At 35.8% G+C, this 25,111-nt stretch overlaps 1 protein-coding gene across 1 annotated transcript; it reads right to left on the bottom strand.

Moving 5' to 3' along the window:
• Window positions 1–456: 456 nt before the first annotated feature.
• Window positions 457–21,580, bottom strand: LOC129275921 (nucleolin-like). The gene is made up of 6 exons (XM_054912385.2): window positions 21,524–21,580; window positions 10,159–10,275; window positions 5,235–5,378; window positions 4,566–4,644; window positions 3,733–3,878; window positions 457–2,897 (listed from the first exon to the last, which is right to left on the bottom strand). The coding sequence occupies exons 1-6, from the start codon at window positions 21,578–21,580 to the stop codon at window positions 2,817–2,819; spliced, it is 624 nt and encodes a 207-aa protein (XP_054768360.2). The 3' UTR covers window positions 457–2,816.
• Window positions 21,581–25,111: the final 3,531 nt, after the last annotated feature.

Below are 25,111 nucleotides of genomic sequence, written 5' to 3'. Positions count from 1 at the left end.
AAATCATCAGCAGCAGAATCATCAGGATCGTCATCATCACCATTATCACCATCACCTGATCAATATCCCAATTATAAATCATCACAAACATCGTCATCATTATAATCACCGCCCACATCCTCGTCCTCCTAGCCTATTATCCTGGCAGAGTTTGAAGCTATTGTGCTGTTAAGAGTCTGATGCGGCAAGACAATAACGGAAGCGACAAAGCTGCAGTCTCCGCCTATCACTGTTTATCTTGGCCCTCAACATAATCATCACAACAATCATCAACCCATTTATCATTGTCATCAAAACATTTCATATCACAATTATGATCTCCATAACCGCCACCACCACAACCACCACCATCATCATAAAACTCCCAACCCCCATCATCAAATCTCATCATCCACAAATCCACTTTCACATCAAAAAGGCAATTCAACATATAAGTCCAATAGTGCATTACATATGTGCCTAATACCATCAAAATTTGTTAGCATTTATTTTACTATCACCGTCGCGTTTATGAATTCTGTACTCATCCAATTTACAATATCTTCAGATTTGCCGTACACAAACCTTGTGACCGAGATAAACAATAATTGGAAAGTTACCAAAGAACAAATTGAAAGCATTTAACAATCCATGTAAGAAATAGTGCAGAACTAACTTTTTTTTCTTCTTTTTACAAAGTTTTACAACTACAATTTCTGACGAAGCATTGATAACACTAACTGGAATATGAACATATTGTTTTGAATGGAATCCAAGGGCAGAATTAACATTGAAATATATCACAAGACAACAAAACATGAAAGTGTATGAGAATGTACAAAATAATCCAGAATAAGTTAATATTGAAGGACGCTCTACTGTTTCTTGGTCAATTCGTCTACCTTGCCCTACTTCTTATATCACATACGCCAATATGGCTTTACAAAAGAGAACATGTAATTCTTTGATATATAATAATAACATGAAAGGCATTTGGATCTTTTTGCAGAACATATAGTACAAATTATTTATCAATAAATTAAGTCAGAATACATAGTTTAACTACCTGATGGGTTATAAAAAAGCGGCTAAATAAACAAATTACAATACATTTACCAGACTCTCTCACACCTGTTGGTCAATCTCTGCGCTACAATGACTAGTCCCAATCGACTCTCTCGTTATTACTATATCATATAGTAGTCAATTTCATTGTTAACTAGTCACCTTTCTCTCATAAACGATGCATAATAAAGCAACTTTCATTTCACAGAAACCTTTGGCAAGTAATATATTACAATGATGCATACAATTTTACAGATATAAGATAAAAAAAGGTTCCAACATTCATTCACTCTCTCTCTCAAGGCATTTGCAAAAACAAATACTGCAATAAAACACCTTCAGCTAAATAGCTCAGACTCATTTCATAATTTATGTAGGTAAATTTCTAGTTTGATAATATTTCAGGAAAATCTACAACAGTTAAAATGTTTACCTACAAAAAAGGTACAAAATTGCAAACTGGATAGGACAAGGTAGATAACAATTGACCAAGATAGAGACCTAAGCATCATTTATGAAATGCAGTTTTCTTTATAGATTTGAATTGCATAATGCGCCAAACCTGAATATTTTGGTGTATCTTTACTTTCAAGGTAGCGATTAAAAACAAACAATATATTGTAAACAATACTGGATAATATGAGCACTTTTTTTTAATATATGGATGAATTTGTACATTTAGAGCATTTTTTTCCATGAATACTGATAGCAATGGAAAAATGCATGCATCAACACAAAGTTCGCTTTCATGCCACAGGGGAAGAATATACATGTATACAGTGGATTGCCGTAATGCAAACTAACATAATCACATTTATAATTAAATAGGAAGTGAGTTGGAGAGTGAAAATTCTACTGTTTTAAAACAACATCAGTTGAAAATGCAGCATTTTTATTCATAAATCTGTGTCCTGATGATTCCATAATCTTTCTGAGAATAAATACAGTGAGATGATGATGGAGATAGTAAAAAATGAGTTGATTTAAAGTTTGATTTGCTAATTTACAACACCCTTCATAGTTTTGCAGTCGACATGGTTTACGAACACTATGCACATATACATCCGGCATGCAATTATTTTTCCCTTTATATTTGTACATGGATAAATATTCCGATTCCATAACACAATGATCGACCAGCGCTCATCTACAAAGCGGAGCTCATTTACAAAGCCTTTGAATAGATAAAAGTACAAACAAGGACAGGGGATTTCTTTGAAAATCATATCATGTGAAGCGGGACAACATCTTGCATCTAGCAAGACGACATATTTGTCTAAACTTATTAAAGACAATAAAAGAATCAAATGTCAAACTACCACAAGCAGTTTGAATTCATTAAAAAATCATGATAAATATAAATTACCATAGGTCAACATACCACTTCATATTCAACGATGCATATGTTACATGGATAATTAGGCAAATCAAAAAAGTTTCAGTTGAAAAATACTACCATGAACTAGAAAGCTTGCAAATTCCACTCTAGTGAAAAAATATACAAATTACAAGTAAAAAAATTCATCAAACACGTAAAACGAACAATGTCTACAAATACAGTACATCTAAAACATCTGAGTCATTTTTTTGTTGTTATATTTGTTAGTGAACCGAAGGCAAGAAACTACACTACGTTTTCTTGTTTCTTGATTTCTTTATAATAGACTGTACAAATGTGTGTGTAACCTCGTGATAGCTTCTTGGCCATGGAATATACAATGAAGGCCATAATGTGACTGAGGTACCGGATCGTTGGGTGTAGAGGGCGCCCTTCAAGATGCAGCCTCCGCCTGCGGTGCCTCTTCCGTCGCATCTCCGTTCGTCTTCTGCCTCTTGAGGAACTCTTCACCCTCCTGTAAGATGACAAGGGGAATGAAAATGAGAAAATCTATGACATCATTTTCAATTTATCAGTACAAACAGAAGAGATTCCAAAATACATTATCGTTAAAACTTGATTGAACATTCAACTCTGTGCCACCTAGACCATCTCTCTTGTTAGAGACAGAAACCTACATGTAGCTAAAATTCTTTTATCTGGACATTCACCCCCCCCCCCTTCTTAATCATGGGCACAAAGGATTCTGATTAGGATGAGGATTCTGTAGCATATGGTGCGCGAGCTTTCTCTGCCTCAGCACATTCTCTCTGGAATAATTTGCCCATATATTTAAGAATGATACCATCACTGGAGACCTTCAAATCTAAACTGAAGTCTTATCTTTTCTAACAGTATTAGTTATTGGCACTTTGACACTCATTCAAACTTTCTTTCTTTCTTTTCTTGTGCGCCTCGGAATAGAATATTTCTAGATAGATGGCGCTATATAAATGCCTATTATTATTATTATTATACAATATAGTACATGTACCTTAATAGTCAGTCAAACTTGGTTGAGCCATTCATTAATCCCTCTCAATAAATTGAGAATAAAACTAAATTTTGTTTAGGTAAATTGGTATACTCCCCCCCCCCTCCCAGTCCATTATGCATCAAAATACAGTTGGGAGATTTGTATAATTACATCTACATGTATGTAGAATGCAAATTTTGATTTTCATTATTTCTATATAAACTCAATGCAAGTTTCTGCTCTTTTCTAAAACTTTACTTGTACATCTTAAATATTGTATTGAAGAAAAAAGATTCATGTCAGGAAAATTTTTGTTTTTGTTCTGTAAACTCACAGCAAGTGTCTCTGTCATTGTGATTGTTCGTTTGAGGTTTTTCTGTTCTTCATCTTCTCCCTCCTCCTCATCACCGTTCTCCTCATCATCATCGCCTTCGTCGTCGTCATCTTCATCATCCTCGTCACCCTCTACTACCTCTGCATCTACACATGAAACAAAAAAAAGAAGGTAATTACACTTTTCTACTGCCTATGCTATGATTACATTTGCAAACGATCATACGCATCATTTTCCGTTCAAATTCTGTGGGAGATAACGTCTCTAGCCCTGAGCCACTGCTATTATGGTGAGATTTCTAACACTCTTGTCATAAAATTTGGAGAAAATATAGAGAATTAGTCCATGGCAGCCAAGCACACCGATTGTACATGTTTTGATATATTCATTACTAATGGTCAGACTATGCTCAAAGGACGTGCTCGATAGCAGAACAATTAATAAGGTTATACATTAAACATCACAGGCACTTTTACACTTAATCTTGACTTTTAGTCAGACTTTAATAGTTCTTTGTGAAACAGCCCCTTGAACATGGGTTGGCCTCAATGCTATTATCACTGGAGTCAGTTTCATAAATACATGTACCTACAATGAAAAACTTGATTGATTGGCTGCTGAGCCCTGTAACCAGGGTGGTTACAAACCATAGTTGTAAATATTTATTAAACGGGTCCCTAGCCTTGGTTGGATACATGTTGAGGCATTTCAAATTTTTCCACAATTGTGCTGGAGTATAGAAATGTGCCAAACAGCCAAATGGCCCGACCTTGAAAATATTTGAACTATAAAACCTGTGCAGAAATGTAATTATTGCACTGCATTTATCGTACCATCTGCTACTTCTTTGAGAGCTTCTGTCTCTGCTCGCGTTGATCCAATAGGTTCATCTCCCAAAAGCTCCTTACCCTCCTGTACACAAACATACAAAATGAAATAAAGTTAGAACATTAGTAAGCTTTAACCTTTACTGTAATGGGCAACTTTGGGCATCTCTCTGATTATTTGTTTTGTGGGGGGGGGGGTGAGGTACCCCCCCCCCCATGATCTTGGGAATTTGGTATCAAGAAATAAATTGACATTAAGTGCTGTAGATTGCTTTATACGTTGTACACATTATAGCGTGCAAAATATTTACACCTACATGTAGAGGCACCAACCCCTCAGCAATTTGTTACTGTTTATTAGCATTTTTGGAGGTACAGAGTTAAAATAAGTGATTTATGTCATCGTCGAATGACTAATTCTTCAAGTCAGTGCATGACCTCAGGAAAAAACATTGTAACAAACTGGAATCTAGTTTTCAGGTTTAAAGAACCATAATTGCAATGTACAAAATTAAATATTAAAAATATCTGAGGGCATTAATAACTTTTATCTTTCACATAAGGAGCTTTGATTTATTTCAATTCTGAATTAGGTCTAGATGTGTCTTGACTTTGGCTACAAGTGTGAATTCAGGCAATCATTTGCAAGCCTACCACCATGGGGGTTTTCCCTACCTTCGCCGTGACTTGCATGGTGTTATCTCTGGGGACTGCTGGGGGCTCACTGGCAGAGATGGCATCATCAATCTGCTCCTGCTCCCCTCTCGTCCTGGCCATTTCATCGGGCTTGCCAGTAGATTCTAGGAATGCCTCACCTTCCTACACAAAGACATAATCAATCAAAATACTTGAGAAGGATGCAAAATACAGTCATAATAATGGAATGAATTACGGGCGAGTCTACATTTAAGTCCTGGCACCAGAGACTGTTTCAACAGTGGGGAAATTCAACTTAGAATAGGGAAATACTACATAAACACATGCTTTGCATTGACTGGTGACTCTGAAAGATTGCTTTGAATTGAAGTATTGAACTGAATTATTTTGTGACTTTATCCACTGTAGTTATACGTAAGTATGGAAAGTCAACATACAATTATATGTCTTTTCTCAGATCTTTCAAGAAATTGTGGCATACTATCAAGTTCCATGGCATTTTCGCCGGTGACAATTGCTCAGTTATAAATTCTGCACAGTGCACACCAATCAAATGACTAACTTCATCCATGGATGATGACAATTCCTCAAATAACCCCAACATGGCCAAAGTTTGTTGACCCTAAGTGACCTTTGACCTTAATCTTGTGACATGAAACTCGGGCAGGATTTTCAGTGATACACTATTACCCTTATGTCTTAGTTTTATGAACTAGGTCCATATACTTTTGAAGTTATGATGACATTTCAAAAACTTAACCTTGGTTAAGATTTCGATATTGATTCCCCCAACATGGTCTAAGTTCATTGACCCTAAATGACCTTTGACCTTGGTCATGTGACCTGAAACTCAGGCAAGATGTTTTAATAGTAATACTTTATTACCCTTATGTCCAAGTTTCATGAACTAGGTCCATATACTTTTCTAAGTTATGATGACTTTTCTAAGTTATGATGACATTTCAAAAACTTAACCTTGGTTAAGATTTAAATGTTGACGACGCCGCCTTCGGAAAAGCAGCGCCTATAGTCTCGCTCTACTATGCAGGCGAGACACAAAAATCCTTCACATCAATTTATACAGCTCTGGGTATACAAAAGCCTCCAGAACTCACAAGATACATGTACTACTTGAAGGGGCCTACATGTAGCATTTAGTCTTGTCCAAAATACTGTACATTTATCTTTCACTGCAACTATCATACATTATATGTAGCGGAAAGACTCCTTTCCATATTCCGCTGGAACTGACCGACTTCAGAGAACAAAAAGTAAGTCAGTTCTTTGGCCAGATGACCAGTAATTGAAAGCCTCGCTCAATTACCTTTCAGCAAGGTCACGGGACCCCTGCAGCCCCGCATTTACTGACCGGTCACAGAATGGCCACATCCGAACTATCAACAGTTCACAAAGGTCCACATTCCCTCACCCTATCTATTTTTATCATTAATTTCCTTTGTTAGAGTTCATGGGTGTTATTGCATTTCCCCCTTCAATATTGCATTGCATTGCAGGATTGTACTGGATGACTGTTCTTTTGGTGTACCGGTATCCTTAAACTAGAGTAAAATTCAAGCTCATCCTCCACAATAAAATACATAAAGGCCTACATGTATAAACATACTGTAGAAAGAATACCCATTATTTTCTTCAGTCAAGGAAGAACAGTGTAGTTTTGTTGATTTGTTAGTATAAAAGTTATGATGGAGTACACATAAAATAAAACAGGATGAAAGAATACAGCTTTTTCCAGTATCACATTCAAAACAAAAATGAATTGATTGCATAATTCTGAAGGAGCACTAACTTGACTGATGACTTCCTGTATCAACATCAAATATATCCAATAATTTCCATGCAACATTACATTGTAAATGTTTTATCATACAGCTATTAAAATCGATACAGTATTCTACAGTTGTATCCATTTTTAGGCCTACATACGCGCCGTACAATGTACACTGTACGTTTGAAAATGATAATAATCCAACTAAATTGCAGGCAAACTGTATGCAGCTTTTATAGTATGATTACAGAGACCGACATTGTACTTGTACTATAAATGAGCTCTTATGATAATGAAAGTACGTAGATAGGCAACTACATGTACATGTAGGTATATTGCAGACAGGGTATGGTATACATGTACATGATAATGGCATGAACTTGCCATACTGCTTAATAACTTCATATTTGAAACAAGAATGCAAATACAGCATCATACCTGACCAAAGTCTGATCAATGTTTATTCTGGTAGTTTCATTACGCACTTTTATGAGAGATACTCTATCAGTTTGCACGTTAATTATTAGAACAAATAATGACTGATAGGGTTAGATGTTGGTAAAGCATTAAAAAATAGTACAGTAGCAAAAGAGATGAATATACATTATAGTTATGCACAGTACGTGAGTAAAATGCAATAAATGGAATGTTTAATGTACATACATGTATGCCCTTTGAGCTACATGTACTAGTAGCACACTGAAAATGGGAATGTGCTCATTTGTGAGTATGAACATGTACTACATAGCTACATGTACAGTTCAGAAAGGTGTAGGCCTATGTTGTACACTGTATTATTTACAAATTAAGATGTGTGAATTTAAATTTATTAAGAGTTTCTTTCTCTCTCTCCTACAAGCAGCCACCCCCCCCCCCCCCTCCATATTTTATGTTTCAAAATTTAAATGCTAGAAACATCTCTATGAATCATGTTGAATGAAATCAAACGGCAGAAATGGGAACAAAATGCCCGCCAAAAAATATGGTTCACCCCACTGACCCTCATTCAAAGAGTGCGCACCACTCACTGATTTATCAATCCATCTTCAAGTATTTGAATAGGAATGGCACACACTGGATGCTCTTTGTTTGAAAACAGAAAGGGGTATGCAGACCCTGTACATGACCTCATTTAACCATGTGGTCGCAGACAGGTAGTCTGTCATTGCAGACCCAAAAGTTTTTGTTATCATGTGTCTGTGTTTTTGTTGTGCAATAATCTGGAATCATACTGTAGAGCAAAGAATATTCTGAAATCAGAGACTGCATATTCTCTGATTTTTCTTTTCAAATTCAATTGTAGCTTCACATAATTTTGTATTACAACAGCCAATGTGGACAGCCATGCACTGTTTGTATAATAATAGTAGGCAGATACATGTACATGCAGTATATTGTTAGTTTCCTTTGGAAATCTGTTGTCAGAAACTAGGCTTAATATATTGTTATATGTTCCTGGAAGTTAAAAAAACATAAACAAAAGCATATTTCCCTACTAGTAGCTATTAAGGAAATATGGTTTTAATACGAGCTCCAAATCCAAGGGCTAGAAAGGCTTAGAAATGAATCTAATTTTCATATCTGTGGTTTGGTAGGGGTCATTGATTTTTATAGAGAAGCAACTCTAGGTGACCCCAGACAGAGCCAAGGTTGGCTCACCATTCACCAATGAACAATAGAAAAAGTCCTGAAAACAGAAATAAATCTGTAAACTTTTACACCCACTAGAGGTGGTTTCAAACCGCCACATTGCCAAAATACCTGCGACCTTGGAAAAATCCCCGTGAAAGTTCTCGTAATTTTGACAAGTACCTACTATTTAGTGGGTATTTTCTTTCGGAGAGATTACGCGTAATTAGCTTTCACATTGCCAATATTACCTGGTATTTTCTGATCGGGGTAAATTTCCCAACAGAAAATACCTGGAACTGACGAACTTCGAGGTGGTCTGAAACCACCTAGTATTTACAAAATACTGTACCTGTAAATTATGGGAACTTACAAAGGCCTATGATTAATTTCATGTCTTCACATGCACCAGAACCATGTACATGTAGGCCTTCCAGAGTATATTTCATGCATTGTTCTTGCCTCGCATCATAAGTTATAGCAATATGCTATCACATTGCAAAAATCCCTGCATCCTTTGAGAATTCTTGCAAAGTTATCATTTTTGAAAGTATAGGGTGTTTTAGTAGACCTCTTCTAGTAAAATGCATTTTATCTTGAAGATATTGAAAGTAAATACCACACATTTTTCTGATCTGGGGACCAAAACACAAAGCTTTAGCAACAATCATAGAACATTTTTCCACAACCGATTGCATTGACTACAATGTTACAAGCCATCGTGAAAATCAAGCGTACGATTAGTCGCTAACCTCTGTGTTACGGGTTCCTGGGTAGGATTGCTAATAATAGAATACCAAGGTATTTTAAAGTGATGGATTGGGTATGAAAGCCCTTATTGTGTTGCATTAGAGTGTAAAGAGGAAGTATTTAGTGAAATATCAAGGCCAGAACTTTGAGAGATTGGAGAGGGGGATCCCCCCCCCCCCTCACTGATACAAAGAGGGAGAAAAACCCTCACACAAATGTCCCATACATTAACAAAAACAAAAAAGATTTCTGCACTCTGGCTTGATGAATACCATAAATCAGTTGCATTTTTCTTCTTCTTCGAATGATGCATATTTTTTAGTTAATACAGGAAATATGTATGTTTGGATACATTTCCTTCTTTCCTGTTTTTCGACTTCATCAGATTTCACTCCACAATGTAAATCAAAATCTTCATGTGGAAGTCAATATACGTGCCACAATATGAAGAGATTTTTATATAAGGGGATAGCCTACGTGACATTTTCTTTGATTCATCTCAAAAGTGATGTACAGGTACTTGATTTTCTCATTTGATAGAAGCTAGAATTATTATTTTAACTTCTTGTTTGAAGAAGGGGGAGTGGAGTATTCTGTTAGACTACTAAATAGTAAAGCTATTAATGTGAGGTTCTTAAAAGTAGATTTTAGAATCTGTCCCAAGCTCCAACAACTCAAAGAGTTTTACAGATTACAACACCTATCAATATTATCATCTACAAAGGTACATTATGTTGTCGGTCCTACACCAAAGAACTTTTGCCTTGGGGACCGTACCTTTAGTGTGGCTTCCATTGTGGTATCTCGTTTAACCTCCGGTCTGGCATCCCCCTCACCATCTACTTCTGGGATAAGATCCTCTCTACCCGACCTCTTCAAGAATTCAGCTCCCTCCTGAAATACAGAGAAATGAAATGAAAAACATGTTAAAAGATAGTAATGAAGATATTTCAAAGGTCACAAGTACACATGTACATGAAATCAACTACATGTACAAGCAAATGTGTGAAAGTTACATTTATTAGAGCAGCATTAAAGGACAAGTCCACCCCAACAGAGAGTAGATTTGAATAAAAAGAGAAAAATCCAAAAAGCATAACACTGAAAATTTCATCAAAATCGGATTTAAAATAAGAAAGTTATGACATTTTAAAGTTTCCCTTAATTTCACAAAACAGTTCTATTCACATCCTGGTCGATATGCAAATGAGGAGACTGATGACGTCATCCACTCACTATTTCTTTTGTATTTTATTTTATGGAATATTCTAATTTTCTCCTCATTGTTAAGTGTAACAATTAATTCCTCCCTGAACATGTGTAGCTAGCATTGTTTATTACTATATAGTTCAGTCAAGTTAGTCCTTATTGTCAAATATGAAAAAATGAAAAATTGTATAATTCAAACAATAAAAAACAAAAGAAATAGTGAGTGATGGACATCGACTGGCTCATTTGCATGTCACTCAGTTATGCACATCACTGTTTTGTGAAAAATACATAATTGAATTTTCAAAATTCCATAACTTTCTTATTTTACATCCGATTTTGATGAAATTTTCAGCGTTATGCTAGTTTGATTTTCTCTATTTATTCAAATCAACATTTTTCTGGGGTGGACTTGACCTTTAAATAGCTTTGAACTGATATCTTTTACATGTACCTTTGCGTTTAATCAAGTAATAAACATATTCACAAAGATGAATTTCTCCTTCTTTTACTTGATTAACTGAATCGGAAAAGAAATAAAAACCATCTTTAAAAGGCTACTGCCAGAAAATAAGTACTGTCCACAACATGTTCATTCACATGTACATGTACATGTAGAACTATGATTTAATACCTGACAGCAATCAAGAAATGAATACACTTTCTAAAATATATAAAAGCAAGATGAATTTTTCCATCCTTTGTGTGATAAACAAACTGACACATACACAGGATAACTAGACTGCATTTTTTTTATTCCTTGTATGATCACTAATCACCTTATCCTCATCCACTCTTCCGCACGGGGAAACATAATCGCTAATCCTGTAAATGCACATCAATTCATATTATTGCTGATTAATAGAGCCTCGAAAATCCCCTCGATGGCGTTTCATCTTCCTCGTCCCTGTGGACGACAAGCTTGTTACATACATGATGACCTGTGTATGCATTCTGTAGGTGCATTGTATGCTGATTTATCATCAGGCAGTAACAAACGAGGTAGACTTTATGGGAGACTTGGCAGCGAAGCATGCATCCATACTTCATGAACACCTCAAAGAGGTTCAAAATGAATAAATAATTGCTCAATACCCCATCCCAGTGACACTTCAAAGTCTATTTCATGTCAAGCATGCATACACTATGTGTTTTCTTTTTTTAATCCTACACAGACATGTACAATATACAGTATGGTGGCAATAAAGAATGATTGAAGTTTCAAAATATCAACAATACACCCTTACAGGCATCATTGAAATTCATAAGACCCAGGAAAAATATATCTTTCTGAATGGAGTTTTTTTTAGAACTACATAGGGCTATTTCCATTAAAATTTTGTATTAAAACACTTTAGCATTGTTTGCAAATCATGGGGGCTACATGTACATATTTTTACACCCTTTGCCCAAGGTCCTCCCTGTGTATCTTCTTGTCTGAAACATGGATGTAATTGATTTCACAACTTTGTATCTTTCATCTTTGTGTGTGGAAATTTCATGGAGGCTGACCAACTGTTCAAAACATTATCAGCAACAAACATAGCCATGCATGGATGAAAGATTCAAAGAACAAAGAGCACATCACAAACTTTACTGCCCTTTTTGTACTTTGAGAACATCCGAAGTACATGTATGCAAGGCAAATAAGCCAAATCTGAGTTCTTGAATCTTGATTATTTCATAATTTAATAGACATGGTCTACATGTACTTCTGGGCCAAATTGCATGCAGGAAAACACATTGTGCATGAGGTACATGTCGGGCAAGGCATCATGAAGGTATTTTGATATAACAACATTAGGCCTAGGCCTATAATTATGTCGGCTAAAAAAGTTGCCCTTTTGAAAACAGGAAATATCACTTCTATCATGCTTTTTTTTTTGCATGGGGGCAAAGTACATGTACATGTAGGTCAGTGAAGGTTGTTTAAAGTTTGGCCTTTATGAAAAGTTCTGTCCAGAAAATAGCCTAAATCTTTAATTCACAGTCAGCATCAGATCCAAGGCGGTGATTGTAACACAATACAAACAGACTTTTATTTTTCTTTTGAGACAGACATGGTTCATGTCAAAATGATGCCGCGATGAAGAAGATGAAATAGAACTCGGGCAGCAAGTAAAAACCTCAAGTCTTTCATAACAATAGAATCCTCTCCATCTAAAAGGCACACTATACAAGGTTATCAAAGGCATGCAAAATTTACAATTATTTTTTTTCAGGACAGTCTTTTTTTATTCTCCTCTGCTCCCTCCATAGTCTACATAGAAATATTTGATTACATCCATGAGCAGATATATGACTTCAGGGGAAATTGGAGAAAAAAAACCTGCATTTTGTGTAGAAGTCTGAATTACTATTTGAATGATAATTACCTTCTGATATACATGTATTTTTCCAAATCATTGCAATTTGGGGACAAACCTCTCAAGCTTAAGAGCAAAAAGTTGTACTACATGTATTTTGTAGCTGATATACTGTAGAGCTAAATGCAATACTACTTTGTCGCTGATACTTCATCTTTTGCATGTGTGGACTGTGGAGTGCATCAAAAGACAGAGGATGTCCCGAAAAGCAATCCAGCAATCCAACGTAATATTCAAAACAGAAATCATCAACATTCATCTGACGTGTATCTCTCTGAGCCTTTTCTCCTGCACACATGCAATATTGATAAGCCAATAATGAACACAGGGAGACGTATAATGAATGATAATGAATGTGGAAGCAGATCGTCTCAAGAAAATAACATTGCAGATGCACAGGGAGAAATGGCCCAGACATTGAACCCATCACAAGCCCCGTTCACATGCAAATCTTCATAGAACTGTCAAATCAATACAGGCAGATGTACAGTGACGTCTGCCTGGCATAACACACTTAATAACACACTTGTCATTTTCCCTGACACTTGATATGCAAACCATGATCCCATCTCAAATCTTAAATACATTTCCCACCAAAACATACAAGATTGTAAGCGTTGTTCAAGCTGAACATTTTCACTGACTACATGTACACAACACCGAGGTAAAAAAACTTCGTGAACACAAAATTCAAGCCAATTAACATGATAATTTTACTGCACATACATGTACACTGTATGTAAAATTGTAGTACCGCTATAAAGTTTGTATAACGAAAATTGTACACAGCGGGCGAATCATGAATCTGGCCGTGGTAATGTTAAATTTACTTAAATATAACTCTAATGACTGAAATTTGAAGTGCTATACAGTATGTTCAGTTTTTCTTACCATTCTTGTGGCAAAATTTATTTCAAATAATTGCCTTTCTGTGAATATGAGTGTTTAAATAATACCAACTAAATACAATTCAATGCAAAACAATCAAGATAGCCATGTTGGAGAGATTTCTGAAAAAAAAACCTGACAATATTGAGCATCATGCCCTGCATCTTCTTACCTAATTCACATGTACGTCCACAATTTCCCCTAATAATTATGACGACCTAAAGAAATTATTTATTTCAAAATTCAATGTATTAATGGTGGACAGAGTACAAGTGTATTTAATGATGGTGTGGTAATTTGCTGGTATCAGGAAGTTACTGTAGGTGGGAGTTCTTTTGATCTTTACACTTTACAGCTATGGTGATAAATCAAATGTGACGAGCTAAAACTGCATGGTTTTTAAAGTTCGGGTGTTAGTATGGCCAATATGTCAGCGTGTAACAATTAATCACGTTGTACACAAGAGCAAAGTCTAGAGCATGCTGATGAGCCAATGAAACTGTGTGTGGACACAAAGTACTGTTCATGGCTTGTTGGCTTCACACCAGTAGAGTGTGCACATCTCTCTAGGAATGTTCAAATGTTCAAATCAAATCATTGGACTAGAATCACAAATCAACATGGTTGCTACAGGAGGGCGTTCAATCACATTGCTTCCCCTCATTTTGACCCTTTGAATCCTGAATTAATTGGGGCGGTCGTGACCCTCAAATTTTGTCTCAAAATCACTGCTTTGACGGAAGTAAAATTCAACAATAGCTTTAATACGCATAGTCCGTATATGACCTGTGTATTATCGCACGAGCCTCCATGGTAGGGTTGTATTTTTGGGTAATTTTTATGCTAAAACCAAAATGAAAGCCAATCATCGACAAAATTAAAAACTGAAGTTATTGACTGAATATCTTTAAAATGACATCATTTTTAAAGACCTGTCACCTGATATCTGAAACCCTTGGTTTTTTTTAATCACATGACTTGAAGCCGGAATTCCCGCTTTTTCGGATTCAAAGGTTAAGCCCACGCATCGCAGATCAATGAGTACGACCCAGGAAGTACAGGTCAACATTGGAGAATGTTTGCAAATTATGCAATACATCCGAACCTAAAAGAGGCTCAAAGTACATGTACATGTACATCTAATCAGGATTGAGATCTTTGTTGCATTCATTCAACTTTTAATGTGTGTCTAAGAGAAATTGTGCACTCAAATGCACCGCGTAAAGTTTGACTTTATTCAAAAAGTCAAATGTTTTTCTCATTTACTGGATAAATACATGTATGTAGACCTGTCTATATAAATGAAAACAGGTCACAAGTACATCTGTTCCTTTTAGCTTATAAATATAAGTCCTCTGCTGATCATGTTGCTTTTTTTAACCAGGCATTTCCCAATGCTAGTTTTACCCGATGCCATGCAGACATATTTTGGAAAATAAAATATTGACACTGAAAAAGTTATGCACTTTCCATTTCTATTTCTTTCTTTTTTACCTTTATGTCACAGATTTTAATAAGCATAGAACATGCCTATATTCTCCTTGAAAGGATTCTATTGATGGACTCATTAAAATTGCTATACATTAAAGGTCAAGTCCACCCCAGAAAAATGTTGATTTGAATCAATAAAGCAAAATCAGACAAGCATAATGCTGCAAATTTCATCAAAATCGGATGTAAAATAAGAAAGTTAAGACATTTTGAAGTTTTGCTTATTTTTTTACAAAATAGTTTATACATGTATGTGCACAATTTAGTCACATGCAAATGAGAGAATTGATTATGTCCCTCACTCACTCTTTCTTTTGTTTTTTATTGTTTGAATTATACAATATTTCAATTTTTACAGATTTGAAAATAAGTACAAACTTGACTCAACCATTAAATGTACAACAATCGTAATTCCACATGTTCAGGAATAAATAAAACTTTGTTTCACAGAACAAGGGAAAGAAAATTAGCATATTTCATATAATAAAATACAAAAGAAAAAGTGAGTGAGTGATGTCATCAGTTCCCTCATTTGCATACTAACCGGTATGTGCATATAACTGTTTTGTGAAATGAAGCAAAAATTTAAAAATGTCATAACTTTCTTATTTTACATCCGATTTTGATGAAATTTTCAGCGTTATGCTTGTTGGATTTTTCTCTTTTTATTCAAATCAACTTCTACTTGGGGTGGACTTGTCCTTTAATAAACATTTCAGACACTGGAATATCTCTCAACAACAAGGATAGTGATTAGTGAGCGCAAGTTAGACATGAGTCTTATAGTCTTTAGACAAGAGTCTTTAATTTACTTCCTAATAAAAGCCAGGGCAGGGTTGAAAACCCATGAATGATTGGTTACCACAGCCCACAGGTACAGTAGATACCATGAAATTATTTTAAAATCATTTATCAAATCATACTACCATACATGAAGATATGCCAAGTTTTCGCAACATACTGATAACTGATTGGCCAAGTTTGCTTGGCCAGATAAATGTATTTGTAGTCTGGATAGACAACACAAGTCATAATTGCCCACCGTGGTATGAGAGAAGCAGCTGTGGGCTTCAGATGTCACTGTGACAGTGTTGGCACTGATGATGTTGTAATTTGAATTATACTTCCATTCCCAGTGACATATTCGCAAAGATTAGAGTCAACATTTCACAAAACACCATTTGGAAAGGTTGGAAGGAGACTGACCTCTCCAGCCACCTCCAGTTTCCAGGAAGCTTGGTCCACACGAAGTGCATTCCTATTACAAGTGCTACATGTAGGTCAATGCTTTCTCGGATGAAACAATTTTCAGCAGTTCAATTCAACAGAAAACTGTCAACCTGTACAATGTACTTGAACATGAAATTTGTCATTTGGGTACAGACAACACGTATAACAAAAAATCAAAGTGCTTTGAAATGGCCAGGTACATTCAGGTCCCTGGAAAGGCATTTACATGTATATATGGAAACTTAGTCTTAATAACTGCATTATGGACAGTACTTGGAAATGATCATCGCTATTAATGGTAGTGTACATGTACATGTACATTAGGGTCTGAGTCCCTGAGGCTCTGAGCAGTAAACCACGGATAGGTTTTTCACTGGAACAACACTTGTATTCTAGAAATTCTAAATTGGAATTCTGTTTTGGACCCAGGGAGTTATTTTTTTATTTTCCCCCAGGGCTACTTCTTGAGCTCATCAGCCCAATTGTATTACATGTACATACACTGGACCTTATTTCAGGGAGTCTTTATTATTAGTTTTCCAGTAGTCTGCTGGGTAAACCCTTCACTCGAGTTAAGGGTCTGAATGTGCAGCCTACTCATGCCATGTGTACTGTAGGCCAACAGCAAGTTTTGTTTGTGCTAGTCTTTGCGTGGAGACACACTTGCTGATCAAAGTTTCTATCAGGGTCTGTGCCTGCAGACTAGTTTTCCAGGGCTCTGCAGGACAGTTCGGGGGCTAATTCGCTCCGAGACCCCATTTGGTTTAACTCCTCAATGTATGTGTATCTCTGACTCCAAGTTTCCTGAAGTTAATCAGTGAAGTCTTGTCCAAACATGGCACTGGAATCTTAGCATTCTCCCATTGTATTAGTGTTGTCAATGAACTACATAAAATGGAGCCCCCTTAATAAATCTATTCAACATTTCCCAAAGTTTTCATAATTAAAAAAAAAGCAAGACTGGAACCTATGCTCAACTTCTGCCAGGACCTACAATGTACATGTACTTTATAAAAGTGCCATTAGAATTAAGGGACTGTGCTTGCTATGTTCCACCTGTAGCTTGGGTCTGTGTCTCATGCGTCTGTTGATACATCAGGGCAGAGAACAATCCATGTAATTAACAAGAGGACTTCAATACAGAAAGCATAGAATCTTCAAAGGGGCTTTCGTAAACTGAATGGCACGTGGAACAGGAAGTTTTCAATTCTTGTATCCCTGTATGACTGGCAAAGGAAAAAGCCACAACCAGGCACTGACAATATGAGCAAGTCATTTGTCAGAAAACTTCAAACTTCATGCAGAACCTCTAAAGTTTTAAACTCAAATAAATTTGCAACTGGTGCAATAAGTATACACCAATATGATCCACTTTGATAGTTTCTAAATCTATAAATTGTATCCAATATACAACTACAGTACAAGGAGTTTATTCACAAAGTTGGAAACTGGAAAGTAATGGAGAAATATTGAGCCGAATATTGAGAAACTGGAACAAATAAACCATCTGATGATCTGAAAAAGTGAAAGCAATCTGAATACTTCTGGTACTTCGTACACAAACTTTTTCTAATTTCTATTGTGACCTGCTTTTTGTCTGCTTGTGATTGAAACTGAAATCAATTAGCATTGTGGATTCACAATTTGCAGTGATAATCTATAAAGTGATAACACTCTCTTGCTTGTTCATGATGGTACATGTAGTATCAATTTCATCTTCAACTTCCCTCTCAGTTTGGAGTGATACTGTATTAAAGGCATATGCATGTACATTGTATGTAGGATGTCTTTTACTTTAACATTCAAGAAACACATACTAATCTAGTATTGCTAGTAATCTTTGCAATGCAAAGTTCATAAGAATTGCTGGACAGGTTCATCTACATACCGGTACATGTGTATTCTAGGCCTACTTTGCCTGAAGTATCCTGAATATTAGCTCCCCTTTACTGCTTGTAAATTATATGGTGGAAATATGTGAACAAAAAATAGCATAGCTTACATGTACACTTTATCAATTACATTTTCTGAATCTGAATGACACTAAAATCACTGGCCTTATTTATTAAAAGACTGCTTTTATGATCACTTTAAGTTTAATGCAATGTGAAAAAATGGTTTCTATCCTATTGATAATCTAGTTTTTAATTCTCTATGATGGTGTACATCATGTCAGGTCACTGTAGGTGCAAGTTAATCAACTTCTACAATTTCCTAGTCGTTTTTTTCATTTCCCCCTCAAAATATGCAGATGATTACTGCTTGTGTAAAGCGGTCACTTTAAAAAAAAAAGAACAACTTCCTTCAACATATAATGCAAAAAAGGAAGCCTTAAAAAACACGACAAAAAGTCACAAAGGTAATCAATACCACTTTTCCTCATACCAGTGTAGGCCACTAGGCCTGTAACTTTTCACTTGAAAATTCATGTACTGTACCACTTCCCCACGGTGCAAATTAAAATAATTCACAATATTTTTACCTCTACATTCCTAAACTAAAGTAACAAATGCTCTGTGACCTCTTTGACAAAAATTAATGAAAAGAAAAGGTTGGCTGTATGTACTATAGATATGAAATATATTGAGCACATGTTTATTTCCTCAACCAAAGTGCAGGCAAGTAGTTGGACCATGGACTCTGAATTTTCAATACTCGTAAATGGGCTGGCAAACATAACAAGCCAGGCTAACAATTGGCGGGGAAATGGAAAGATCATATCAATTCACAGACATTGAATGTAACACAATTCACCTACAGTATGTTGGAGAGAATATATTTCTTCATGCATGCTTTATTCAATGGTCATTAAAGTGCTCATGAAATAATGATCTAATTTGCTAATTCTTCAATTCCTTTCAGAACTGAAGTTTAATTTCAATGTTATGCACATGTGTAAAAATTTGTTTTATGTCCAGTATCCCCATTGAGTTTGTAAATGGACTGCTCGTTCAAGGCAATTGGGTTAAAATACATCATCACACAAAACACAAGGGTTATTCAATTACAGGTGTATTAACAGGCAACAAACAGCCAACACTCCTGCCAAAACATATTAAAGTAAAAGTAAATTTCATTAAATACTGCAGTGAGTTTTTTTTTTTCAAACTGGGGGTTGGATCTACTCTTTGAATTGTTCTTCTTCAGTTGAGTACAGTCCTCTTTGTAGAGTATAGTCATATGTGAGTGAGGCCGCAATAAAAAACACATGACATTTGGTGCAGTTGAACAAAACTAAACTAGAGGTCTAGTGCAAGTAAAAAGATGCATCTCGACTGAAGAGCTAACGGAGGGCGATTGGTCCCAGGTGGCTCCTGAAAGACTTCTTCTTTACGTCTCACAAAGCACTTAAATCTAGCTGAGTGAAATATGGTCTACATCTGTTTGGACAACTTTGGAGGAATTTCATTTTTTTTTTTTTTTTACTCCTCCTATTAATAATACAGACAGGTAGCCATGATCTCACTCATCTATCAATCTAGATCTAGGTCTTGTCTCTGTACGGTAACGTAATGGTAGAGGAACCAGATCTAGAATTCTAGAATTTCTAGACCTAGCTACACCGAAGCAGAGCCGACTAGAGTCGAGTCTACTTTTAGACCAAGGTGTAAGTTAACTCACAAGTGCTAGAATCCAATCAGAGCATGAACTGAACAATACAGGAACTCGTTCTTCCCATCCACTATCGAGTGGAATCACCCGAGTGACGCTGTCATCAACTCAACATCGACAAGCTCATTCAAGAAGGCCATTGACAGAACCTTCTTATCCTCACTCCGCCCTCTCTCACCCGATGCGTTTATGCCCAGGAGGGCCCTGCATCGTATTTACATCCAGATCCAGATAAGAATCAGATCCAATGTTAGACACTCTAACCTCGCAATACGTGTGAGTGGTCTATCTAGGCCTACTGTATTGTTATGATTCTAGATCTAGTCTAGATACTAGACTACATTAAAATTTAGAGTCTAGACCAAGACTCTAAAAGACTATTATTAACATTAACACTACACTAGACTAGTCATTACTAGTACTAGTACCGTACAAGTTGGATCTAACGCCAACGCAACGGTTAACGTTAGGCCTCGATCTAAAAATTATTCTATTTCTAGTTCTAGACTGACTAGTCTTAAAATTGATGATAGATCTAAATTAATTATTTTGACAACAGTTAGAGTCTAGCCTAGTCTAAGTTACAATTAAAGCCCAAAAATGTCAGACTTGAACACAAAGAGATGAAATATCAAATAATGTCAACATCCAAGATTCCAACTCCAACTTCCAAGACTCAACTCACAGTCAAGTCAATTTCTCCCTGAGAGTGAGACTGAGATTGAGAAAGAAGTGTGATCCCTAAAAATCTGACCCTAGTATTAAAGTAGTAGGAGTAGGCCTACTAGTACTACCAAGGAGATATCACTATAACATCTCCTTGGACTTGGTACTACTACTAGCTAGTAGTACTACTACTAGTATTTATGGATTGACATGTTTACAAATTACAGTTAGTACACACCAGAAACTAGAACTTAGAAGAAAGGCCCAATTTTCAACCGATGGTGAGTCCCAGTCTGTAAATAATACTAGATCTAGACTCTAGTCTAGATCTGGGTCTAGTTAGATCTCATTTCTTTTTTAAAAACAAGGCAACACTGCATTTTCTAAACGATTCGGAAGTTACGATAAGTTTTGTTACACTTCATTCATTTCAACTCATCAACAATAGTCAATAGGCCCCAGATGTACACTAACGTTTACCGGCGGTACCTGTGCAAAGCACATGAGCTGTACAGTCAGTAGTGTAGATATATGCACACACGTGTGTGTACTACCGGACGGTCGCGGCATAGTGGCAATGCACGTAAAACAACAGTGAGCAGTCTACAAAAAAAGGAGAAGCAGCCGATTTTTTAAATCTCATCACACAAAAAAGGAGATAAAATTCATACAAACATTACCTGTGCTGTGACTTGCATAGTTCCATCGCGTTTGAGTTCTGGTGGGTTGACTTCCATATTTTGTGATGTGAGAAAAAGTACTTACAAGAGAAAAATAAAGAATAATAAAGTCAAGATCAGCCGATCTTTATATTTCCAGAGAGCACAAGCAGTCACACACAAAGGATTGCAAATGAAATGAATGAACGCAGCTTCCTTGTCAGGAGAGGATGGTCATGTGATGGATTCAATACAAGGCTCTTCTCTGCTCACTGTCGACTTTCTATTCAGCTTTTCTTTCTCTCTCCCCCCCCCCCCCTCCCTCTCTCTTTCTCTCTTTCTCATTTTTCATATTTCATCATCGTTATCCCTCTTTTGCTATCTAATTTAGGCCTAGACTCTACAATTTTTCTTATACGTATTCTTTCACCTTAAAAAAAAATCATTCCAGGTTCATGGGTTTGATAAGTTGAAAGTCGACAGCTTCTTCAGTTCTATATAATTGGGTAAACGGGAGTTTTCTCTTCTCCTCCTCTTCTTCTTCCTTAATTTCTTCTTCTTCTTCTTCCTTTCTTCTTCTTCTTCTTCTTCTCCTGTCTTTTCCTTCTCCTTCGTTTTGTATTCTTCAACTTTTTTTTTAATTCTTTTCATCTCCTGCATGTAGGTATAGTTCCCTGAATCAGACATGTTGCAGGGGAAAATAACATGTGCGTCAATGCGACGGTGATGGTACAGGCACAGGTTTCCCATTATTGTTTAAACTTTTAAACATGTTATTAAATAAATTGTTTAAAATTTCAAACAAGTTGTTAAAATAATTGTTAAACGTTTAAACAATAATTGTTACTAACTTGTTACTTAGTTACAGTGACATGCTCAAAGCCTCTTGCTTAAAATGTTAAACACATTTTTTTTTAAATAGTGAGAACTCTCTACAATCACGTCCTATTTTTCAGTCGCGTGAGGATCTAAAACATAGATCATTGAGACAGTGAAAAACTGGCATAATCAACAAAATTTTACGCAATTTCTAACCTGTTGAATGTATACAATAATGGCGTAACGTTAGGCCATTAACAGTAAAAAAATAAATAAAAAATAAGGATTTTTTCCCCCTTAAATAGTTTTAGGCCCAGCCCTACGATTAAACCTTTGTTCTTATTAAGTTTTTCACTGTCATATTTCGCTTGAATATTGGATTTGTCAGTCAGAATAATGTATTCCCTTTAAATCTATAAATCATACATTTTCATACTCTTTTCTAAGTTAAAGGGAAGACGTGAAAACACATTTTACTTTTTTCAATGACGTCATAAGGAACCCGAGAATGCAATCCGTGTGCAATGGACAATCAATTATGAATGCCTTGCTCTCATCTGAATTCGCGGTTCAGCTGTATGTAAATTTATTCAGTGACGCAAAGCAAACTCGCGGCATGATTGGGTCATTGCCACTCGCTTCACAATGATGATTGGCCCTTATAGGCTATGAATATGGAAATATGTAAAATTACAAAACGGCGGGCGCGTGGGTTTTCGTCGACTGACAATAAATTTTCTAGTAGTGACTTGCTGCTGCTAATAATGTGCGATGATATCATTATATCCGTTGCTATTGGACACCGATTCGATATGTTATCAAATTTGTTGCGACTTGTTGAAGAGTTCAGCAGAGTTGAGGAGATAAGGAAAGAAGAAGATGGTACTCTTGGTAGGACAAAAAAGTCATCAAGAAGATTTTGATTTTGCAGTGAAGAAATGATGAAGTGAGCAATAAGATTACATCCTCGTCTTTCTTTGTTAGAGAACAAAGAATAGTTCTTTTTCGACTGTCCAGTTGTTTGGGCAAGGGGAGAACTTCAGATGGTCATCTGCACGCTTGTGTATGGTGGGGGGGGGGGGGGCAAGACTCAGTTGGCTCTTGGGAAAGCTGAAGCACCTCCAAGATTGTTTATGGGGTTGCAGCTGCGTATGTCATACACCATAGGCAGCACCCCCTGGAAATCAAGGCGGATGGGGGGGGGGGCTAAATTTATATGGAACGAAATCTTTCTTTCTTGTCTTTTTTTTTACGACCAAAATCACCTTTATTTCAGTGTGAGAAAAAACATGTTTTTTCGAGGGGGAGGGGGGTGACTTGTCATTGTTTTTTTTCTTCCAAACCTGCACCCTCTCCAAAAATCGTTACCACTACCAGCCCCGGATGTGGGATGGGATGCTAATTTGAAAATTTGAAAGGGGCTGTTTTCATGGCCCATTTCGTTATTCTTGTATTATTCTTTTTCGCACTTTTTGGCCAATTGGTATTGAGATACATGGACTGTATATATTTCAATAATTTTTCTTTTGTTTCATTCCTTGAAATTTTGAGTGGGGGAAATTTATCCAAGATACATGGGAAAACTTACCGCCCTCCCCCATTCCCCTCCCGTTCTTACTTAAGACGGAACAAGAAAAAAAATGTAGTAATATTTACTGGTTATTTTGTTTATTACTATTGAAATCATCGGATTTGCTCAGAGCAAAATTTATCATTGAAAAATCATTAACAAAATGATAAACCCAATTCGGTCCATGATGAACCCCACGCCGATATTCTAACTTTTTTGTTTTGAATAATGTTTTATTTTCTTCCTCTTTCAAATCAATAAGTTTACAATCACAATTCATATAAATAAAGATTCTTTGCATGTATACAATCAATAAACAATCACACAAATTAATATATCAATATCAATGAGATTACAAATATTTTTTAAATGATTACAAATGAACTTGGACTGCCAAATTTCTCTTCTATAACAATGTGAAAGCAGAGGGAAAAAACCCATATCAATCGACAAAATTCCAAATATCGCAAAACAAGTTATTCACAAACTAAGTATCTCATATAAAAAAAATGCAATAAGAGCATATAAATTCATATCAAAATTATCTCAAATCAATATAACTGTACAATTTCTTCAAAACGTAAAGTTTTAACCCGAAAATATATATATATATTTTTTTTAATATGAAAACTCTTATAATTCTTCCCCAAAAAAAGTACATAATATAGAATAAAATTACCTCAATATTTATATCATGTTAATGTCAAAATTATGTCAAATCAAATAAACTACTTTTTTCATGAAACTCTATGATCCTTAAGAGGAAGGTTACATATATATATAATCTTTCACTCACCCACGCACCCACACTCTTTACCACACAAACATACAACCCCCCCCCCCCCCAAAAAAAAAAAAAAAAAAAAAAAAAAACACGCACACACACACATCATACAACAGCACATCCGTTCCGGTCTGTCGATCTGTAACTTTGTATCATTGAAAAAAAGAATAAAATAAAATAAAATAGAATACGATAAATGAAAAGTCAAAGAAATGCACCAATTTGATCCCATTTTCTTAAGTGTACTCCCAAATTCCCTGTTTTCTTGGCTATATTATATTCTTCGTTGCTGTAACCTTTAATCATATCTGTTGTTCTTTGTACGGATGGTAGCTCGCCCTTTCCTCTAGAAATAAAAATTATATGTTTTAGCAGAAAGATTATACAGTTTATTGCATGTATTCTCACACATTTACCAGATAGACCGATGAAAATT

This window comes from Lytechinus pictus, chromosome 14 (genome assembly GCF_037042905.1).
Source record: "Lytechinus pictus isolate F3 Inbred chromosome 14, Lp3.0, whole genome shotgun sequence".
NCBI lineage: Eukaryota > Metazoa > Echinodermata > Echinoidea > Temnopleuroida > Toxopneustidae > Lytechinus > Lytechinus pictus.
The sequence above is the reverse complement of the archived record's forward strand: the minus strand, read 5'-3'. Positions and strand labels throughout refer to the sequence as shown.

Coding starts and splice junctions, on each gene's coding strand:
- LOC129275921 (XM_054912385.2), bottom strand. CDS start 21,580: ATGGAAGTCAACCCACCAGAACTCAAACGCGATGGAACTATGCAAGTC. Junction 5,379..10,158: donor CAATGGAAGCCACACTAAAG/GTACGGTCCCCA, acceptor GTCTTTGTGTAG/GAAGGTGAGGCATTCCTAGA. Junction 2,898..3,732: donor CAATGACAGAGACACTTGCT/GTGAGTTTACAG, acceptor GTCATCTTACAG/GAGGGTGAAGAGTTCCTCAA.